The 16,658-nt window shown below is 48.8% G+C and overlaps 9 protein-coding genes across 9 annotated transcripts; 4 read left to right on the top strand and 5 right to left on the bottom strand.

The window, feature by feature from the left end:
• Positions 1-101: 101 nt before the first annotated feature.
• Positions 102-1,152, top strand: SHO1 (Transmembrane osmosensor; the record flags this gene model as incomplete). The annotated part of the gene is made up of 4 exons (XM_064900133.1): positions 102-245; positions 298-453; positions 501-623; positions 673-1,152. The coding sequence occupies 4 exons, from the start codon at positions 102-104 to the stop codon at positions 1,150-1,152; spliced, it is 903 nt and encodes a 300-aa protein (XP_064753445.1).
• A 954-nt stretch (positions 1,153-2,106) lies between these two features.
• On the bottom strand, positions 2,107-3,043 carry LTR64_005796 (uncharacterized protein; the record flags this gene model as incomplete). Its single annotated transcript, XM_064900134.1, has 2 exons — positions 2,107-2,948; positions 3,022-3,043. The coding sequence occupies 2 exons, from the start codon at positions 3,041-3,043 to the stop codon at positions 2,107-2,109; spliced, it is 864 nt and encodes a 287-aa protein (XP_064753446.1).
• Positions 3,044-5,137: 2,094 nt separating this feature from the next.
• LTR64_005797 (uncharacterized protein) lies at positions 5,138-7,357 on the top strand (the record flags this gene model as incomplete). Its single annotated transcript, XM_064900135.1, has 1 exon — positions 5,138-7,357. One exon carries the CDS (start codon positions 5,138-5,140, stop codon positions 7,355-7,357), a length of 2,220 nt encoding a protein of 739 aa, XP_064753447.1.
• A 351-nt stretch (positions 7,358-7,708) lies between these two features.
• Positions 7,709-9,345, bottom strand: LTR64_005798 (putative secondary metabolism biosynthetic enzyme; the record flags this gene model as incomplete). Its single annotated transcript, XM_064900136.1, has 2 exons — positions 7,709-9,190; positions 9,238-9,345. The coding sequence occupies 2 exons, from the start codon at positions 9,343-9,345 to the stop codon at positions 7,709-7,711; spliced, it is 1,590 nt and encodes a 529-aa protein (XP_064753448.1).
• Positions 9,346-9,555: 210 nt separating this feature from the next.
• On the bottom strand, positions 9,556-10,869 carry ERD1 (protein-ER retention protein; the record flags this gene model as incomplete). Its single annotated transcript, XM_064900137.1, has 3 exons — positions 9,556-9,952; positions 9,999-10,728; positions 10,779-10,869. The coding sequence occupies 3 exons, from the start codon at positions 10,867-10,869 to the stop codon at positions 9,556-9,558; spliced, it is 1,218 nt and encodes a 405-aa protein (XP_064753449.1).
• Positions 10,870-11,192: 323 nt separating this feature from the next.
• PEX10 (peroxisome biogenesis factor 10) lies at positions 11,193-12,350 on the top strand (the record flags this gene model as incomplete). Its single annotated transcript, XM_064900138.1, has 1 exon — positions 11,193-12,350. The coding sequence occupies one exon, from the start codon at positions 11,193-11,195 to the stop codon at positions 12,348-12,350; it is 1,158 nt and encodes a 385-aa protein (XP_064753450.1).
• A 373-nt stretch (positions 12,351-12,723) lies between these two features.
• On the bottom strand, positions 12,724-13,197 carry LTR64_005801 (uncharacterized protein; the record flags this gene model as incomplete). Its single annotated transcript, XM_064900139.1, has 1 exon — positions 12,724-13,197. One exon carries the CDS (start codon positions 13,195-13,197, stop codon positions 12,724-12,726), a length of 474 nt encoding a protein of 157 aa, XP_064753451.1.
• A 39-nt stretch (positions 13,198-13,236) lies between these two features.
• Positions 13,237-14,355, bottom strand: SIS1_2 (Molecular chaperone (DnaJ superfamily); the record flags this gene model as incomplete). The annotated part of the gene is made up of 1 exon (XM_064900140.1): positions 13,237-14,355. One exon carries the CDS (start codon positions 14,353-14,355, stop codon positions 13,237-13,239), a length of 1,119 nt encoding a protein of 372 aa, XP_064753452.1.
• A 500-nt stretch (positions 14,356-14,855) lies between these two features.
• On the top strand, positions 14,856-16,103 carry CWC2 (Pre-mRNA-splicing factor; the record flags this gene model as incomplete). Its single annotated transcript, XM_064900141.1, has 1 exon — positions 14,856-16,103. One exon carries the CDS (start codon positions 14,856-14,858, stop codon positions 16,101-16,103), a length of 1,248 nt encoding a protein of 415 aa, XP_064753453.1.
• Positions 16,104-16,658: the final 555 nt, after the last annotated feature.

Raw genomic sequence — 16,658 nt, forward strand, 5'->3', positions numbered from 1 at the left:
ACGTCGCTGTTCCTCTTCATCTACATGCTACACTAGGCCAACGCGTCGACTGAAGCCCAAATCGAGCCCAAAGGTCACTGTTTCAGGCTCGGCATCTCTTCATGCGTGGTCAGAGATCGCTGTACTCTCCATCTCTGAAGAAGCCGTACAACAACCGCAACATGAATGCTCCCAGGCGTAGCAGGACTAGCACGAGCAACATCATTGGAGACCCTTTCGCGTTGGCAACAATCTCTATTGGCATAGTAAGATCAAACTCTTGACTGCGCCGAGGACAAACTCTGACATATCCCTTAGCTAGCATGGCTCATTACATTCGTCGCCTCAATCATAGCAGACGTCCAAGGCCAATATCCTAAATATGCTTGGTGGACCATCGCATATATGTTATGCTGCATCGTCGGAATAACAATCACTTTTGCGGCCGACTCTTCTCACCATTATGCCATCGCAGTATGTCTGATACAATATCTCTCAGTAACAAGACTAACCGTCGATAGATCGTCGGATACCTTGCGGCTGGTCTGGTCATGACAACCTCTGCCGTCAGCACTCTCATCTACCAGAACTCGGGGACCATGCAAGCGGCTGCAGCTGGCTTCATTCTCCTATCCATGATTTCCGTACGTTTCCCTTGTCTCTTTGCTCCTCTCGTCACTGATAGCGCCCTAGATCATCTGGATCTTCTACTTTGGATCCGCTCCTCAGGCCACTCATAGACAATTCGTCGATGGCTTTGCCCTCCACAAAGACCGCCACGACTACCCTACCATGAGCAACATGGATACCTACAAACGTCCCGAGACTACTGCTTCGCAACCACCACAAATGTATACCTCCGCCCAGCTAAGCGGTTTCGAGACTTCCACTCCTGTATCCGGGTATCCGGGCGGTCCCATCAACACACAATCTGCGCAGCCTGGTATCGCTGCTACTCCACAACCCACACAAGAGGTTCAACCACCGACAGAATATCCTTATCGCGCCAAGGCCATTTACAGCTACGAGGCAAACCCGGAAGACGTGAACGAAATATCCTTTTCCAAACATGAAATACTCGAGGTTTCCGACGTGAGTGGCAGGTGGTGGCAGGCAAAGAAGTCCACTGGCGAGACAGGTATTGCACCAAGCAACTACTTGATCTTGTTATAATCATACGCGACCTGCAAAAATCCATGGTCCATGCTCTGGCCTTGTTTGAATTGCACAAAACCCAGTATATTACGGATCGAGATGCAGCGCATGCTACGACACTAGTTTTATTTCATCCACCTGTCAGCCTATCCTTTCGATAATTACTGGCACTATTTACGACGACTTCAAATTTGAAGACCACTTGATCATGCGAAGGTGTTTCGGCGTCTGAACTCTAGGTCTTTGTTTTGTATATGGCAGGGGTTGGCTCGGCGTTGCAATCTGTCTACGGTGGATCATTTTCGGACGAGCTGACAGAATTTACGCGGCATCCAGGTAGGGATCCTTTATGGAAAAAGGACGAAAGAGAGGCTTGTTGGACACGTCCTTTAGCTTTTGGCGCAAGAGTAGTCAGATTGTGGGGATTGAAGGATGTAAGATTGACATCAAACACAAGAAGCCAACAACCATGCTATACTGTACAACGAGATGATTACGGAGATCATATCAGTCTTTCTCTCTGCGATATTTAGCTCAATTTTCCGTAATGTTGCATTCATCATGGGAAGAACCCATCGAATTGTCACGTAAGAACGAACTACTGAAATGACGGTCTCGAACCACCCACTCATTCGATCGCACGAACCCACGAAGAAGAACAGGTACGTTGTACAGTTAGTATAAGCAAAAAGGCGTCTTCGACCAGGTTCAAACCTCACGACATGTTGTGCAGCTTGATTGAAGAGGAGATTGCGTATTCAATCTACTTCCCTTCCCATTGGTGCCGTCTTCCTACGCACTTCAATAACAGTATCAGTCCTTTCCTGCCTGAAAGGTCCGAAAGTCCGCTGTGACGGCCTGTGATCGAGTCGCTTTACATCGTAATTCATGAGCAGGTGTATGCAGGTGAGCTTGATCATTGCGCAGGCAAACTTTCTGCCTGGACGTGCCTGGTGATTGAAAGAATTTGGGTTAGCAGACTATACCGGGCGTTAGGACGACATAAAGATGACTTACGTGGTGGCCGATTCCGAAGACGAGGTAGTGCTCGTCTGGCTCGTAGGATGGGCGTGTGCTCTTGTAGGAATTTGAGTTCGGTATCTTCTCGCAGAATCGAAAGGGGTCGAATATTTCTGCGTTGGGATAGTGCGTTTCATCGCGGTGGACGGTGTAGGATGCGATTGCGATGGGACATCCTTTTGGTAGTGTTAGTGTGTCGTCGAATTTGATGTCTGCCATTAGTCTTCTTTTCATGGTGAGGAGGTCCAGACCGTGTAATCGGAGTGTTTCGCGGAGGCAGCTGTCGAGTACGGGTAGGCGGTCTGCTGTAAAGACTGCGGATGCAATGTCGGTGTTTTTGGAACTGGATACAGCGGTTCGTACCTCGTCTAGCAGTAGTTGTACTATGTTGGCACTGGCATCTGCTGAGAGCAGATTGAGAATCAATGCGGGGATGGCCACCTTCAGTTGCTCTTGCGCTGCACCGTTGAGGCCGAGGATCGAAGTCACAACTGTATCCAGCGACGCTTGGTTGCTCCGAGAGGAGCTACTGTAACCTTCTAAGAAATAACGTAAATATGTGGTCTCGAGCTCTGCATCCAATGACGACGATTTATCAGCTATGTTTTGCGTAATAGCCTGGTAAGCTGGGATTATATTGCATTTGAGCTTCGAGCCATATCGGTTGGTGAAGATTCGCAGGAGCCTTCCTAGAAAGGGTCGTGTGAATGAAGGGCAGGCTTGCACTGCACAACCAGCGGCGAATATGCGGGTTGAATAGATGGAGGTGTTGCGCAGGTATTCGCTGTTATTGCCTACATGCTTGAGTCAGTTTTGATCGACAGGAAGAGAACACACAGTGATGGTGAACAGATACCGTGGACGTACCGATCGAGCTTCCGACTAGCATGCAGTTGAAGCATTGGTGCAGTACCCGGAATACATTCTGTACCAGATTGACCTTGGTCCACTCTGATTGATTCGTACCGAAAGCCTGGTCGCAACTCAGATGTACGTCCTTGACAAGGCCCTTGACGAGAGAATGACTATGTATCCTCAGAACCCTCAGGGTGGCACGGAAAGCTAGTGTACTTCTAGCCACGGAAGGGTCGAACATAACGTGATCCAATCCGACCTGCTCGTTAGCGCGCTCTATGAAGTTCGCCAGCTGCTGAGATGTTTGTCCCAAGCGAGAAGCTATGTTGATGGGAGCAGCAACGTAGGGCCATCTAGTGCGGTGTTGATAGCATATGCTTTTGAGACATTCCGCACAGGCACGAAAGGTTATCATATAATCGTGAGCAGAGATCAGAAAGATTCCTGTATACCTTTGTATGTCCTTTGTAAAGAACACTAGGCAGGTCAAATACCTGATCTCTAATCGCCTTGATCCACGATAAGAGACTGTCTTGCGAAAATGCTGGCCAGTAAGTGCCAACAGGAACTTCACCACTGCTTAGCAAACTTCGAAAAACATGCATGAGGAATCCCATTATGCCAAAGCCCACGAGGAAGGGAGTGGGTGACATTCTGAATGAGGAAGGAGAAAGGCTCTTTAGCAGAAAGTGCTGTGGGTGAGGTTGCAGGTTGTAGAAGATGCGATAGAAGTGGCCATGCACTGAATTTTAACCATTAGTAGGGACAGAGGAAAGCTGGAGTGGCATTATCCCACAATCGACATGCATGTTCTTTTGTGAATGCCATGCCGATGCTGAGTCCTAGCTGTGCTCGCGACTCTGGGGATAGCTAAGCCTGTGACCTCGCTGACACAAACACTCCAAGGAATGCCACTTTCTTCTGCAACTTATGTGAATGCAAGGATCCAGGACAAGGACAAGCCCGTCGATGGTGAGATGGATGTGTTGCATAACGAGATATCCTCTGTGGGTTTCCCATCCGTACGAACTTACTTGGACTCACTACCCGGTGGATCAGCTTTACGTACATTACGTGACAGCAGTCCAATGGCTGTGTTCTTAAGCATCCGATTCATATCGTAGTGCATGGTAGACTGGAAAGTGATGCACAGATAATAAAGTCGTGAACGAAAACAAGAGCTACTCGCAGTTAACGACCACGAGAGGGGAGCCGTGTTGAACAACAAATAAGCTTTACTAGCGAGCTTGTGAAAGATATTCGTTCCGCATCGACTGCTCATTTGTAGTGCATTAGCATTACCTCAGTTCTTGAAGTACGAAAACAGGACGTCAACAGAGGCGAGAAAACAGATACACTCTACTTGACGCGTCGGAAGACGATGTCAGTATCCAACCGGAGGCAAAAGACACCCTCTCGGTCAATGGGTTGCTACACAAGTCACGAGAACTTCATGTACTGTTTACGTGAGTTTATTTACGTGATGTACATATGTGCCAACGCTACTACTGAGGTGACTTCCTGCCGTTACAGCGTTCCTTCTCTGAGGACACCTACCGCTCCACTCCTTCCTGACCTCAATATGGACCTCAGTCGTCGCTGCTTGACTACGGAAGGACAAGGTTTGATGCACGACGAACTTCAAGTCCTTTCAATAGCTGCCACGTGTTGAGAACGGTCTTATCTAATGCTTTATGCAAGGTCAGGATCGTCGCTGTTCTTAACATCTGTAACGTCAACCAGGTAGTGCGCCGAAGGTAGTGCTCGCAATTTAGCGAGATGTCCCGACAAGGTCAAGCATCCCGATATTAGGACGCCCTGTAAACGATTTCGGTTACCAATATCAGTACAACCGAATTTGTCCCTACTGACACTGCTGCAGCAACTCCGATCATCAATGCTGACCTCGCAACGAAATCTGTCTGCAATGCGTATGTCTTGGACTGTCAGCAATGTTGAAGCGGTACCTTGTGCAAGCGTTGTGGATTGCCCTGAGATCTGGCTGTCTGATGGACGAAAATAACGATCAGCTATATTTGTTTCCACAACACCAGCATGCGGAATTGCTTGCGCTGACATATACCGGAACCTTTCCATGAGCGAAACAATTGTCTGTTTCATTCAGGAGATGTCTCTGAACTACGAGGGTCGTTTACTGAATGCTATGCGAAACCAGAATACGTCCACCATTCAGATGTTACTGGTGAAGGATTCATCAATCCATGAAGACCTACGGCAGCTGACCAGCAGAGCGGCAGGATCTGCTGAAGTCTACGCCTTCCAGCAGGCTCATGCGGACGGTCATTGGTGTGGTAAATTATTCTGCGATGTCTCAATCACTTGTGAATACGTCTTCCTGATGTTCTGGCTCAAGCTCGATATAAGCAAAGACCAGGGAGCTTTCGTTCATCATATCCAGAGAGCACAAAGAGCAGACGGTTCTTGGGGACTCGTGCCAGACGCGCCCGGTCATGCTTCTCGGTCTACAGAAGCATATCTTGCTCTAAAGTTGCTTGGGGTCGACCCAGAGCTACCTCTAATGCGGCGAGCCCGAGCTTTCATATTGTCACAAGGAGGAATGGCATCAATACGCAATATTACCCGAATCTGGCTTGCTCTATTTGGAATACTTCCTTGGAGTGCTTTGCCTCAAATGCCGGCCGAACTGATTCTCTTCCCGTCGAACACGCCATTCAGTGTGTACAAGTTTGCTTCCTGGGCCCGAGCCCTCATCGTACCACTTCTTATCCTTGACCATCACAAACCGGCTTTCGATTTGCCCGATACTGAGACTTCGAGCGACAGATACCTCGACGAGCTCTGGCTTGATCCGCTCAAGAAAGACATCGCATACGGGAAATCCTATACTTCCTTGGCTTCAGATCGTGAGTGGACAGCATTGGCAATGAAGCTTAGTGATAAGTTTTTGTATCACCTAACGTCAACTGGTCTCTTTCCTAGCAGTTGGACACGGAAGATGGCGTTGCGTAAATGTCTGGAATGGATCTTTGCTCATATCGAACCCTCGGGACACTACCCGCCTGGCAATCCGCCGGGCTTTATCGCAGTGGTTGCAATGCACGTTGCGAACATTGGCATGAACGACCCATGCTTCGTCCGTGCTTTGCAAGCACTTGACACATTCGTTATACGTGAGAAGGGTGAAGCGTGGGTTCAGACAACCGATTCGCCTGTATGGGACACGATCTTGATGTCAACAGCTCTGCTTGACCTCGAATCTGGCCTTGGGGAACGGGTCGAAGTCAGAAAAGCTCATATCAGGGATGCTCTTCAATGGGTCAAAGACCGCCAGATCAAGTACGGCTCTTCTGGAGATTGGCGTACCTACAGACCTCTCATCAATCCTGGCTGCTGGAGCATTCAATACTTCGACACATGGAATCCAGATCTTGATGACACTGCCGCAGCAGTTATTGTATTGCTCAAGCACGACCCAAGTCTGGTAGAATCCGACATTATTGTTTCTGCTGTGGAGTGGATTCTCAGGATGCAGAACTCAGACGCTGGTTGGGGGACGTTTGAGGCAGAGAACACCAACTTCTACCTTGAGAAATTACCATTCTGTGATACCAGTGGTCTTTTGTGTGACGCGTCAATGCCCGATGTCACCGGTAGAGCACTCGAAGCACTAGGTATGTTTCTTGCTCAATTGAGTGGCGCAAAGAAAGAAGGAGCTATGGAGTTACACGACCGCTTGAAGCGAGTCCATCAAGCTTGCGACCGAGCAATTCAGTACCTGATCACACATCAAGAGGTCAACGGAGCTTGGTATGGTCGATGGGCCGTTGACTACATCTTCGGAACCAGTACCGTCCTCTGTGGGTTGCAGTACTTTACCGGTCTCACAGAGTTCCATCATCTCAATGAAAACGTCGAACGAGGTCTCCGTTTCCTATCGAGCTGGCAAAATACAGACGGCGGTTGGGGTGAATCCAGTCGTTCGTACTCCTGGAAGCCCTGCGAATATATTGAGGGCAAAGACAACGACATTCCAACCTGTGGTTCGACACCATCTCAGACAGCATGGGCGCTAATGGGTCTTCTGGCATACCTCCCAGCTGGAAATTCCAGCGTCCAGCGAGGTATCAAGCACCTGATTGATACTCAGACTATAACTGGTCAGGACTTGACGGATCAAGGTACAGGAGTCAATGGTACTACCGCGGAGGTTCAGGGCAAGACCTGGCCAGAGGAAGTCATTCACACTGGCACTTCACTACCTGGCTGGATGATGTTGCGGTATGAGTATTACAAGCACTATTTTCCGATGATGGCTCTTGGTCGGTATCTGGCCAAGGTGGAGGAGGCTGAAGCTTTAGTGCAGTAGGTATCTTGGTTCAGGTAGGTACGTGTGCATAAGAATATTGAAGCCCGATGGCGAGTCAGATACGAGGACGGAAAGCAAGGTTCGCACCTACTCCTCAGCTCTAACGTGTCAGATCCATATATTGTTCTTTCTTTTAGTTGAGTTCGGGGAATTGCTCCAATTGTTCAGAATTCAGTCATCAGGCTTGCTACATCGTTGCTCGTTCACATCGTACTCTTTCATTCTTCTTCACTCCTGCAGTGCGCTCGTGCATACGTAATTAGTCAGACGCCTTATTTTGAACAAAATCTCCGCCATCTGCCTCTTTTTGTTGAAATGTGGCATGCCGCCATACCACTTGACGACCATATTCTATTCTCTCAGAGCGCTTTTCACAGCATCTCCCAGATTTTTCATCCCTTGTCCAGCCTTGTTTGCCAGCATCCGCGCCTTACTAGCTGCCAATGCACCACTCAGACCGAATTGGCTTGGAACACCTTCTATTCTGTGAGTCGAATTGATGTTCTTGACAAGCACAATCTGATAACAAGTGGCTGATCCCTGTCGGGAAACAATGGTTGAGTAGGCAAGGAAATACTCCCAGATCCTATACCATCTTGTACCATACTTGGCTTTTACCTTGTCGGCATTGGCGATCCAGTTTCTGTACCATCGCCATAGTGTAGCTGAATAATGTACGCCGATTGTGTCGATGGCCTTGATCTCGAAACCGGCACCTTCGAGACTTGAGACGAAAAAGTCTAGAGGTGTAGATGCATCAGCTCCGGGAAAGATATACTTGTTCATGAAGAGACCCCAGATGAGATCTTCGTATTGCCATGGTTTACGCAGACCAGCGATCTGTAAGAAGAACACTCCATCATCGTCGAGCATGTCATATACCTGGCGCAAGAAGGAACTGAAGTGCCGAACACCAACGTGCTCGGCCATTTCGAGACAGGTAATCTTGTCGAATGTGCCATTGTTTGTGGCTGGACGTGGGATGTCTCGGTAGTCCATGCACAGGATGCGAGACTGGTCCTCTGGGATGCCTGCCTTGCGTAATCCGTTGTTTCCCCAGGCAGTCTGATTGCGACCCAGAGTCACGCCAGTAGCTTGAGCGCCATAGTTGACAGATGCAAATTTGGCAAGGGTGCCCCAGCCGCAGCCAATGTCCAAGAGTGTCTCGCCAGGCTTGATGTTAATCTTCTCACAGACAACGCTGAGCTTGTTGTCCTGCAGTTCCTCCAAGGATTCTTCTTTGTGAATATCGCCGATGATGCCAGATGTGTAAATCATACGTGGGCCGAGGAACCAGCCGTAGAAATCGTCACCACGGTCGTAGTGATCCCGTACCTGCTCCTCGTCTTGACTGCGAGTGTGTAGAATGACTTCGGGTATCATGCCCGTGAAGAAGAACTTGAACAAGCTCAAGGTGAAGCGGAAATTTGCCCAGTCGTGACGGTACTCCATTACCTCGAGGCAGTCTCCTTTAATATCGACCTTCTCATCAAAGTACATTTCGTGAAATGTCTCCATTGGAATTTTGTTTCTACCAAAATACCTGGAACGGTCTTCTTCATTGCGGAAGGACAGGTAGTGCTCGATCGGTCGTCCTGGAAAATGGGCTTTTTCATTTTTGCGAGGAGAGATTGTCGAGGCTATAGTCCAGAATCCCATAAGGATAGGGATTGAGGTAAAAAGGGCGAAGAAAAGAGTGAGCCATAATCCTCCACCGACTTGACGAGCTATATACCACGGTACAAAGAGCAGAACGGCGAATAGTACATAATTGTTGAAGCTCTCACTGCCTGCAGCGTCGGCTGGTAGAGGAGCATTCTTGATGGTAGCGTACTGTCTATGGTCAGAATGGTTACTTCACCGCTGCACGCAGGACCTACAGATGTTGTTCGGACCCCATAATTGTCCGTTGGTAGCTGTGGGGAAGGTGCTGCTGGTGTCTCGATAAACTCAAAGTCCTCACTGGACTCGGAGTGTGCCTTGGACATGACTGCTGTCGTGCTACAGCGACATACTCAGGCAATACTGGTGACATTTTAGAAGCCAAACATATTTTGTTAGGGCATGGTTCTCCACCATTGGCAAGTACCTGCATAAGCGTGCCTTAGCCTTGGCGGTTCGCTAAGCATGCCGCCTGGAACTTGAAGAGGTCTGTTAGCGAAGGACAAGGCACGCGACTGTTCAAAAGATTCTCATTTCTAGTCCTCGTCTATCTTTGCCCCAAATTCACCAAGCAAGATATCGTCTGGCGCTGGCCCTTTATTATTCCTAACCCATTCTGTCTCAACGCGCAAGAAAATCCACATCCATCTACGGACAACCTCCAGCAGCTCCATGAGGAAGATCCCTCCTTCTAGATCGTTGAAGTGATCCAGATGTGGTGATAGCTTGATGCTCCAGGTGCACCGTAGGAAGAAATCAATAACGATGGCAGTATAGTACATTTGCCTGGCGTGAAAATAGCGATTGCGTCGCAAGCCCCAAGGATGCTCGGGGTTGTTCCGTTCGCGTGCAGACGAGAAGAGACTCAGATCCCAATCTTTGGCGACATCCCAGTAGAAAGAGTAGAATGAATTTATAAAAACAAAGAAAAGCCTGATGATGTTAGTGGAATGCCTCAACTTCTTCGCCTAGCACGTACCATAGGCGAAAAAGACCCGTTTCAGACATGTTGATCCTCTTTGGATCGTAGCCCCTCTGGATCGCGCTCAGGATGATAACAGGAAAGGCGGTCGCATATTTCAAGGCGTTTGCAAGGTGTTGACCACCCCATCCAGAGTCTGCGGTCCTATTCTTTCGAACACGTACAAACTCGATTAGACACTGCCGTAGACGGATGATGGACGGTATGCTGATGACGAGTGGAACGAGGTATTGTCCACCACAACCACGGTCAGGCTTCGATGTGGAGGTGGTCTTGCTGGACAAAAGCATACAGGTTGACACGAACAAATCTCCTAAAACTTTGGCATAACTCGTAAGGACATCAGCAAGCAAAATGTCGCCGAATTTTCCATCCTGTATCTGTGCAAGACCACCAATACTAACTCTTTTGAGCGTTTGTACGAACCTCGACCGTCCATTATGCGACATGCGTTGAATCGGCACGATGAAGCAAAGAGCGAAAAACACCAGATACGACTGAGGAAGGATCTGCCATTGCCTCACAATCTCCTTCTCTCCACCAGTAATGGTCCAGAAGAAAAAGAATGATACGGCGAGTGGAATTGTGAGAAAGGTAGCCAGTCGATAGGTAGAGTGATGATGCGGAATATGCCGTTGTGTCGTCCTGGTAGAATATCGTATGAGCGCAGGGACGTCAATCTTGACGAAGTAGAGGTAGTGCAAGTTCAAGCCCCATGCCCATATTCCTGTACCTCAATCAGTACCATGTTATCGTAGCCTGAGTCGACTTACTGACCGCAGACAAGGATTATTGCGACTCGATAGGGGAGGGGAAGAATACGACTGAAGCCATCAAGACCAGGCTCGACACTCGGATCGCCATCCATCTGGCGTTACAGACATCACCAAACCAGTATAAGGAGAAAAGCGTTGAAGTCAGTTGCGAAATGGATGTGTCGCATGCTCGCTTCAGGGTTCACGGGCATTGTATACGGACATCCACGAAGCTATATTTGCATAGACCTACGGTATATCGAGCGGCATCTTGCGCAACTCCGATTCCTCGGTATCGTGCTGGGACATGCTGCTTTCATGCACCTATTTACTTCGCGATCAGATCACTTCGACGACTCAATCAAATCCCACAGGACAAGAAGCATTGCTGCAGCGCCGAACAGCTACCTTAGCGAGATAGCTCATATTCAGCAAAATGGCGACACCAGCGCCAGCGCCCGAACCAGAACGATACAACTATCCATGGGCTACGTCCCCAGACATTATTCGAGCGCACCAGAAAGATGCCTACATGACAGGCACAATCTCTACACAATTGAGCACTGTCCTACGCGAACTGCTGGGTGCACGTTTCGCTCACAAATACAGCACCACAACAACACATCTTTCAGAATTGCTCTACCTCTGCATGACGACCCTGCTCGGAAACCGGACGTTGGGTGAGGAGTATTGCGATGTAATACAGGTCGAAGCCGATACTCTGCGTTTGGCGGGTCTGGTCAGGAGAGTCGGCTATATCGCAAGTGTTGTCTTCTCTCCCTGGATCCTGTCGAAGTCGCTACCAGCATTAAGACGAAAGTTGAGAGCGAAGCTAGAAAGAAACACAACTAGGGAACGACACAAACTAGAGCAACGGCAGGCTTACTCAGACAAGACGATACCATCACCTTTATCTTTACGTTTTCAAGAGTATATACTCGAGCACATTGACGCTCTGACCTCACTATCACCCATTTATGCTGTGTCCCTAGCAGCCTTCTATTTCACTTCATCCTACTACCACATATCAAAGCGCATTTTCCAGCTCAAGTACATCTTCACAAAGAAAATCGCTCCGAACGAGCAACGCGTCGGTTACGAAGTTCTCGGTCTCTTACTCGTTCTCCAAATGGCCGTCCAAGCCACACTGCACATTCGAGAAACTCTCTTTTCCACTTCGCCAGACGAGGCAGACAAGTCCATACACGCCAAATCCTCACAAGCCGTCCAAGTAGGTGGTGGTGTCGAGCTCGGCATGGGCGGAGATCATCTCCTCCTGTCAGACCTCGATCTACACTCAGCCACCCACCGTCCCAATCCTACCACATTTGAGAGAAACACAAATACACCGATGGTGGATTCTAACGAAAATCCACACTTTCAACTCGATGACCCAGAGGTCATGGCCTGGATTCCTGAAGGTCAACAGAGGAAATGTACCTTGTGTCTGGAGCCGTTCAAAGACCCAAGTGTGACTACTTGTGGTCATGTCTTTTGCTGGACATGTGTTCAGGATTGGGTGAGGGAGAAACCCGAGTGTCCGCTATGTCGTACGGCTATTCCTGGTAACAAGGTGCTGCCGCTGAGGGGTTAGCTGGCGTTACTCGTCTTTTCTAAATTCACATTTACCGAGATATAGTCTCTAAGCAACAACGTACATCGTCATCTTCTTGCCATCATTGTGTTCGAAACTCGGATTCAGGTTCCCACGTTGTGCACAGTGGAGGACGCCCTGCCTACAACAATCAGCGATATCGCGACTTGCCAAGAGTAGTTTGGAAGAAATGGGAGAAAGCAATTAATAGTTCATTGCTGGCTCATATCCAACAAGTTGTCATTGTTACCCTGTCTAAGCTTTTTGGTCACGATCGGCATACAGATAAAAGATACTCAATGCTTGGATCATAGCCCCCAAAGCCCAACCCCACATTATCCATACTCCTAAACACCATGCATACAAACATCCCTCAAACTCGCTCTGGGAACTCAAAAGCGTCATCGTAATCACCTCTTGGTAACGGCCGCTTCGAGAGGTGAATCGTCACTGCGCCTGCCCGCCTGGTAGAAGCATTCGCGCCTTGTGTTGGCATCTCTTCGGTGGTCTTCGGCGTCGAAGCAGTATGCTCTTGCCTGCTGATGGCCTGCACCCGGTTTTCAAAGTATATCGTGTTCAATCGTTGGAGCTCAATCGTCTTCTTGATAGCAAGATAATCGTTCAAAAGATCCTTACGGCTTTCTTCGGTGGCCTCGAGTTGCTCGTTGATAACCTTGGGCAAGCCTCCGATATCATGACTCTTGTGTGGTACGCCGTTAAATATCTTGGTCTCGTGCTCATCACTATCCCAAGACTTTGTGAGCTGCCAGGTTTTGTAGTTCCTGAACATATCATTAGTTGCATATCGGTAGCCACTTTCATTCTGTGAGTCTTCGCTGATGTTCATGCTGCCGAAAGTGGCCACTTTGCAGATGGTGAAATCATCCTATGACAAGGCTTCCTTGATCTTTTGCTTTTGTGCTGTGGTCAAGCTGGTGGGAAACTTGACTTTTGTCTCAACAAGGAAATCACCGCGTTGGCCAGGCTTCTTGCTGATAGGCATTCCTTGACCTGGGAAGGACTGCACAGTGCCTGGCTGAGTAGGGCCGGCACCACTGACAGGTAATTGCTTGCCGTCAATAGTAGTGACTCTTCTTTCCCAACCTGTTAATGCTTCCTTCAAGTCGAGCTCGACGACAGTTTTGAGGTTGTCACCCTCTCGTTTCAACGTTGGATGAGGCTTCTCCACCACAATGAAATGCAGATCTTGTGAACCGCCGTCAGTTTCATCACCAACTCCGGCAAACTTGATCTTTGAACCAGCTTTTAACCCAGGCTTAATGTCCATCTCGAGGACTTTTTCTTCCTTAATCTGTTGGCCTTTGGCATCGTACTTCTTCCTGTTGATCTTCATCTTCTTCTTCGTGCCGTTATATAGATCTTCAAGTGATACTGGCAAATTCCTCTCGACAATGCTAACTTCAGGTGTCTGTGTTCTTGGAGGACCTCGTGGTGAGCTGCCGAAGCCCGCACCTCCAAAACCACCCGCAGCCCTTCGTGATCGACCACCGCCTATACCTCCAAGCAGGTCGAATAGGTCATCATCGCCACCAAACCCTGCTCCACCTCCACCAGAAGCACCGCTTTTAGCGAACTGAGCAAAGATATCATTCGGATCGCTGAAATTGAAACCACCGGGACCGCCTCCAGTACTGAAGTGGAAGGTACGTCCTCCACCTGGGCCTCCACTGCTGAAGTTCTGAAAGCCGCCAGGGAACCCGCCAAATCCACCGGGCACATTTCCCTCGGCACCAGGAGGAGGAGCACTTCCACCTTTCAGTAAGAACTCCAAGCCATAGTCATCGTACACCTTCCTCTTCTCTGGATCGCTTAGGACTTCATATGCTTGTGATATCTCTTTAAACTTCTCTCCAGCCTTTGGATTGTCTTTATTCTTGTCTGGATGCCACTTAAGCGCTGCTTTTCTGTATGCCTTCTTAATTTCCTCTTGGGTTGCGGAAGGCTGAATGCTCAATGCATCGTATAATTTGGTTTCTGCTACCATGATGGTGGTTTTAAGTTGCGATATATTTGGTCGGGTCAAGCAAGTGAGAGAAGAAGTTCGTTTTGTTTGATTACTTGTAAGAAGAACAAAAGTACCTCTTGTGGGCCAAATGTATTGCTCTAGAATGCTCGAGATACTCGTTTGCGGGATATCATAGATCGAGCTAAGGGTTGCGCGTACTTGTGTGTGGTGTGAGGTAGCTAGCTATTTCCGTTTTCACAAACCCACGCACGGTACTCCTGCACAACCAAATAGTCGCATTGTGGTCACCACTGTACTGGCATGCTCAAGGACCGCACCTTCAAAGTGGTGAGCATCGACGTCATACCGAACCTTCGAGAACATTCTATTGGTTGGCAGCATATGTATGCCTTAAGACAGTAATGTGCTGCCTTGCATCTCGCTCTAGGATGCCTGAGGCCTAAATCCAGCGTGCTTAGGACTTTTTGTACTGTAGAGTAAATAGCCTCGTACTTCATGAGCAAACCCGACAATCCAATATGGCTGAAACTTTACAAGATACACCTCTTGTATCGCCTCCCTCTCCTTCTCGCAAACGGTCCGCCGAACCCGAAGAAGTGTCAACTTCTACTCTGACGAAAGTCAATGGAGAAACCGCCATAGAAGGACCACCAGCGAAGAAGACCAAACTGATTAGGCGCAAGAAGAGGCCAGCACCTCCACAAATAGATCCTACGTTGTTGAAGACGGGACAGCCTCCGCCACAGACGGGTACGACGTTCAATATTTGGTACAACAAATGGGCTGGTGGTGATCGTGAGGATGCCTACTTGTCTAAGACTGCTGCGATCAGTCGATGTAAAATAAAAGAGCATTCGGGGTGGACACAAGCAGACAAAACGCCGGGTTCATTCTTCTGCCTCTTTTTCGCACGTGGAATATGCCCAAAGGGCCACGAATGCCAATACTTGCATCGACTACCGGGCATATACGATATCTTTAACCCAAATATCGATTGTTTCGGTAGAGATAGACACGCGGATTACAGAGATGACATGGGTGGTGTAGGGTCTTTCATGCGCCAGAACAGGACCCTCTATATCGGCAGAATACATGTCACGGATGATATAGAGGAAATAGTAGCACGTCATTTTCAGGAATGGGGAGAGATTGAACGGATCCGAGTGCTGACTGCGAGAGGTGTTGCTTTCGTCACATACGTCAATGAAGCGAACAGTCAGTTTGCGAAGGAGGCTATGGCGCACCAAGCGCTCGACAACAACGAAATACTGAATGTGAGATGGGCAACAGTTGATCCAAACCCGTTGTCTGCAAAGAGAGAGCTTGCTAGGATAGATGAGCAGGCTGCGGAGGCCGTGAGGCGAGCTTTGGGCGAAAAGGCAGTAAGGCAGATTGAGGGCAGGGAGACCGCTGAGGAGAAGGCTCAGAGAAGGCTAGAAGCCGGATTCGGGTTGGAAGGCTACGAGGCTCCCGAGACTGTTTGGTTCAACAAACAAAAAGAGCTGGAAGCAATGCAGCAGCAAGCTCAGCTAGAAGGACCACAGGACAGGAAATTGCTGGAACCAGCGATTGAAACAGCTGCGGAAGTAACACCACAACAACTGACAGCTGAGCAGCAACCTACAAATGGCATTTTCACGAGTTCAACACTGGCTGCCCTGCAGGGTCGAACGGGCGGTGCGATTACTACTACTACTACTACAGCTCCATCAAAACCGTCAACGTCTGGACTTCTGGTAGGATATGGCAGTGACGACGATAATTGACCTGGTGCTTCTGCGGATGAGACAAGATGCATGGATGTAGCGCAATCCTAAGACCCTTTTGTCCATATCGTTATCTTCTTTGCTCGACAGCGATAGGTACCGCCGCACTTCTTCCATTTTACTGCCAGAGTCTTCGAACTTCACAGATGCATCATTACTTAGCAAGATCAGCTAACCCGAATTGCACTTATGCTAGCCTTTAGGAGGCACTTCATCTACTCGTGAATCCTGATGTACTTGGAATCGCTGGTATTCTGAGAAGCAGCTGTGTGTCACGACCTTATTCCTGCTAGATTGGCCCGAGTCTACCGACCAGTCCAGCAACCCGATCTGCAAAGGAAAATTTGCATTCCACATCCCGTACGAGTTTCTTCGCATTCAGTTTCGAGCTCCTGCTGTTAGTGGTAAGCTTATCAGTACGTAGCACTCAACACGAGCTCGTGTCAGGGTCGGACGTTCATTCGGAAACAAGCATAGTCACTTTGTTAGCTAATACTCAAGGTGACTGTTCTAAGACACCATATGCATGGCGAATGAGAAGGAAAGACCCATGCA

Source organism: Lithohypha guttulata (assembly GCF_036872675.1).
Source record: "Lithohypha guttulata strain CCFEE 5908 chromosome Unknown scaffold_4, whole genome shotgun sequence".
NCBI lineage: Eukaryota > Fungi > Ascomycota > Eurotiomycetes > Chaetothyriales > Trichomeriaceae > Lithohypha > Lithohypha guttulata.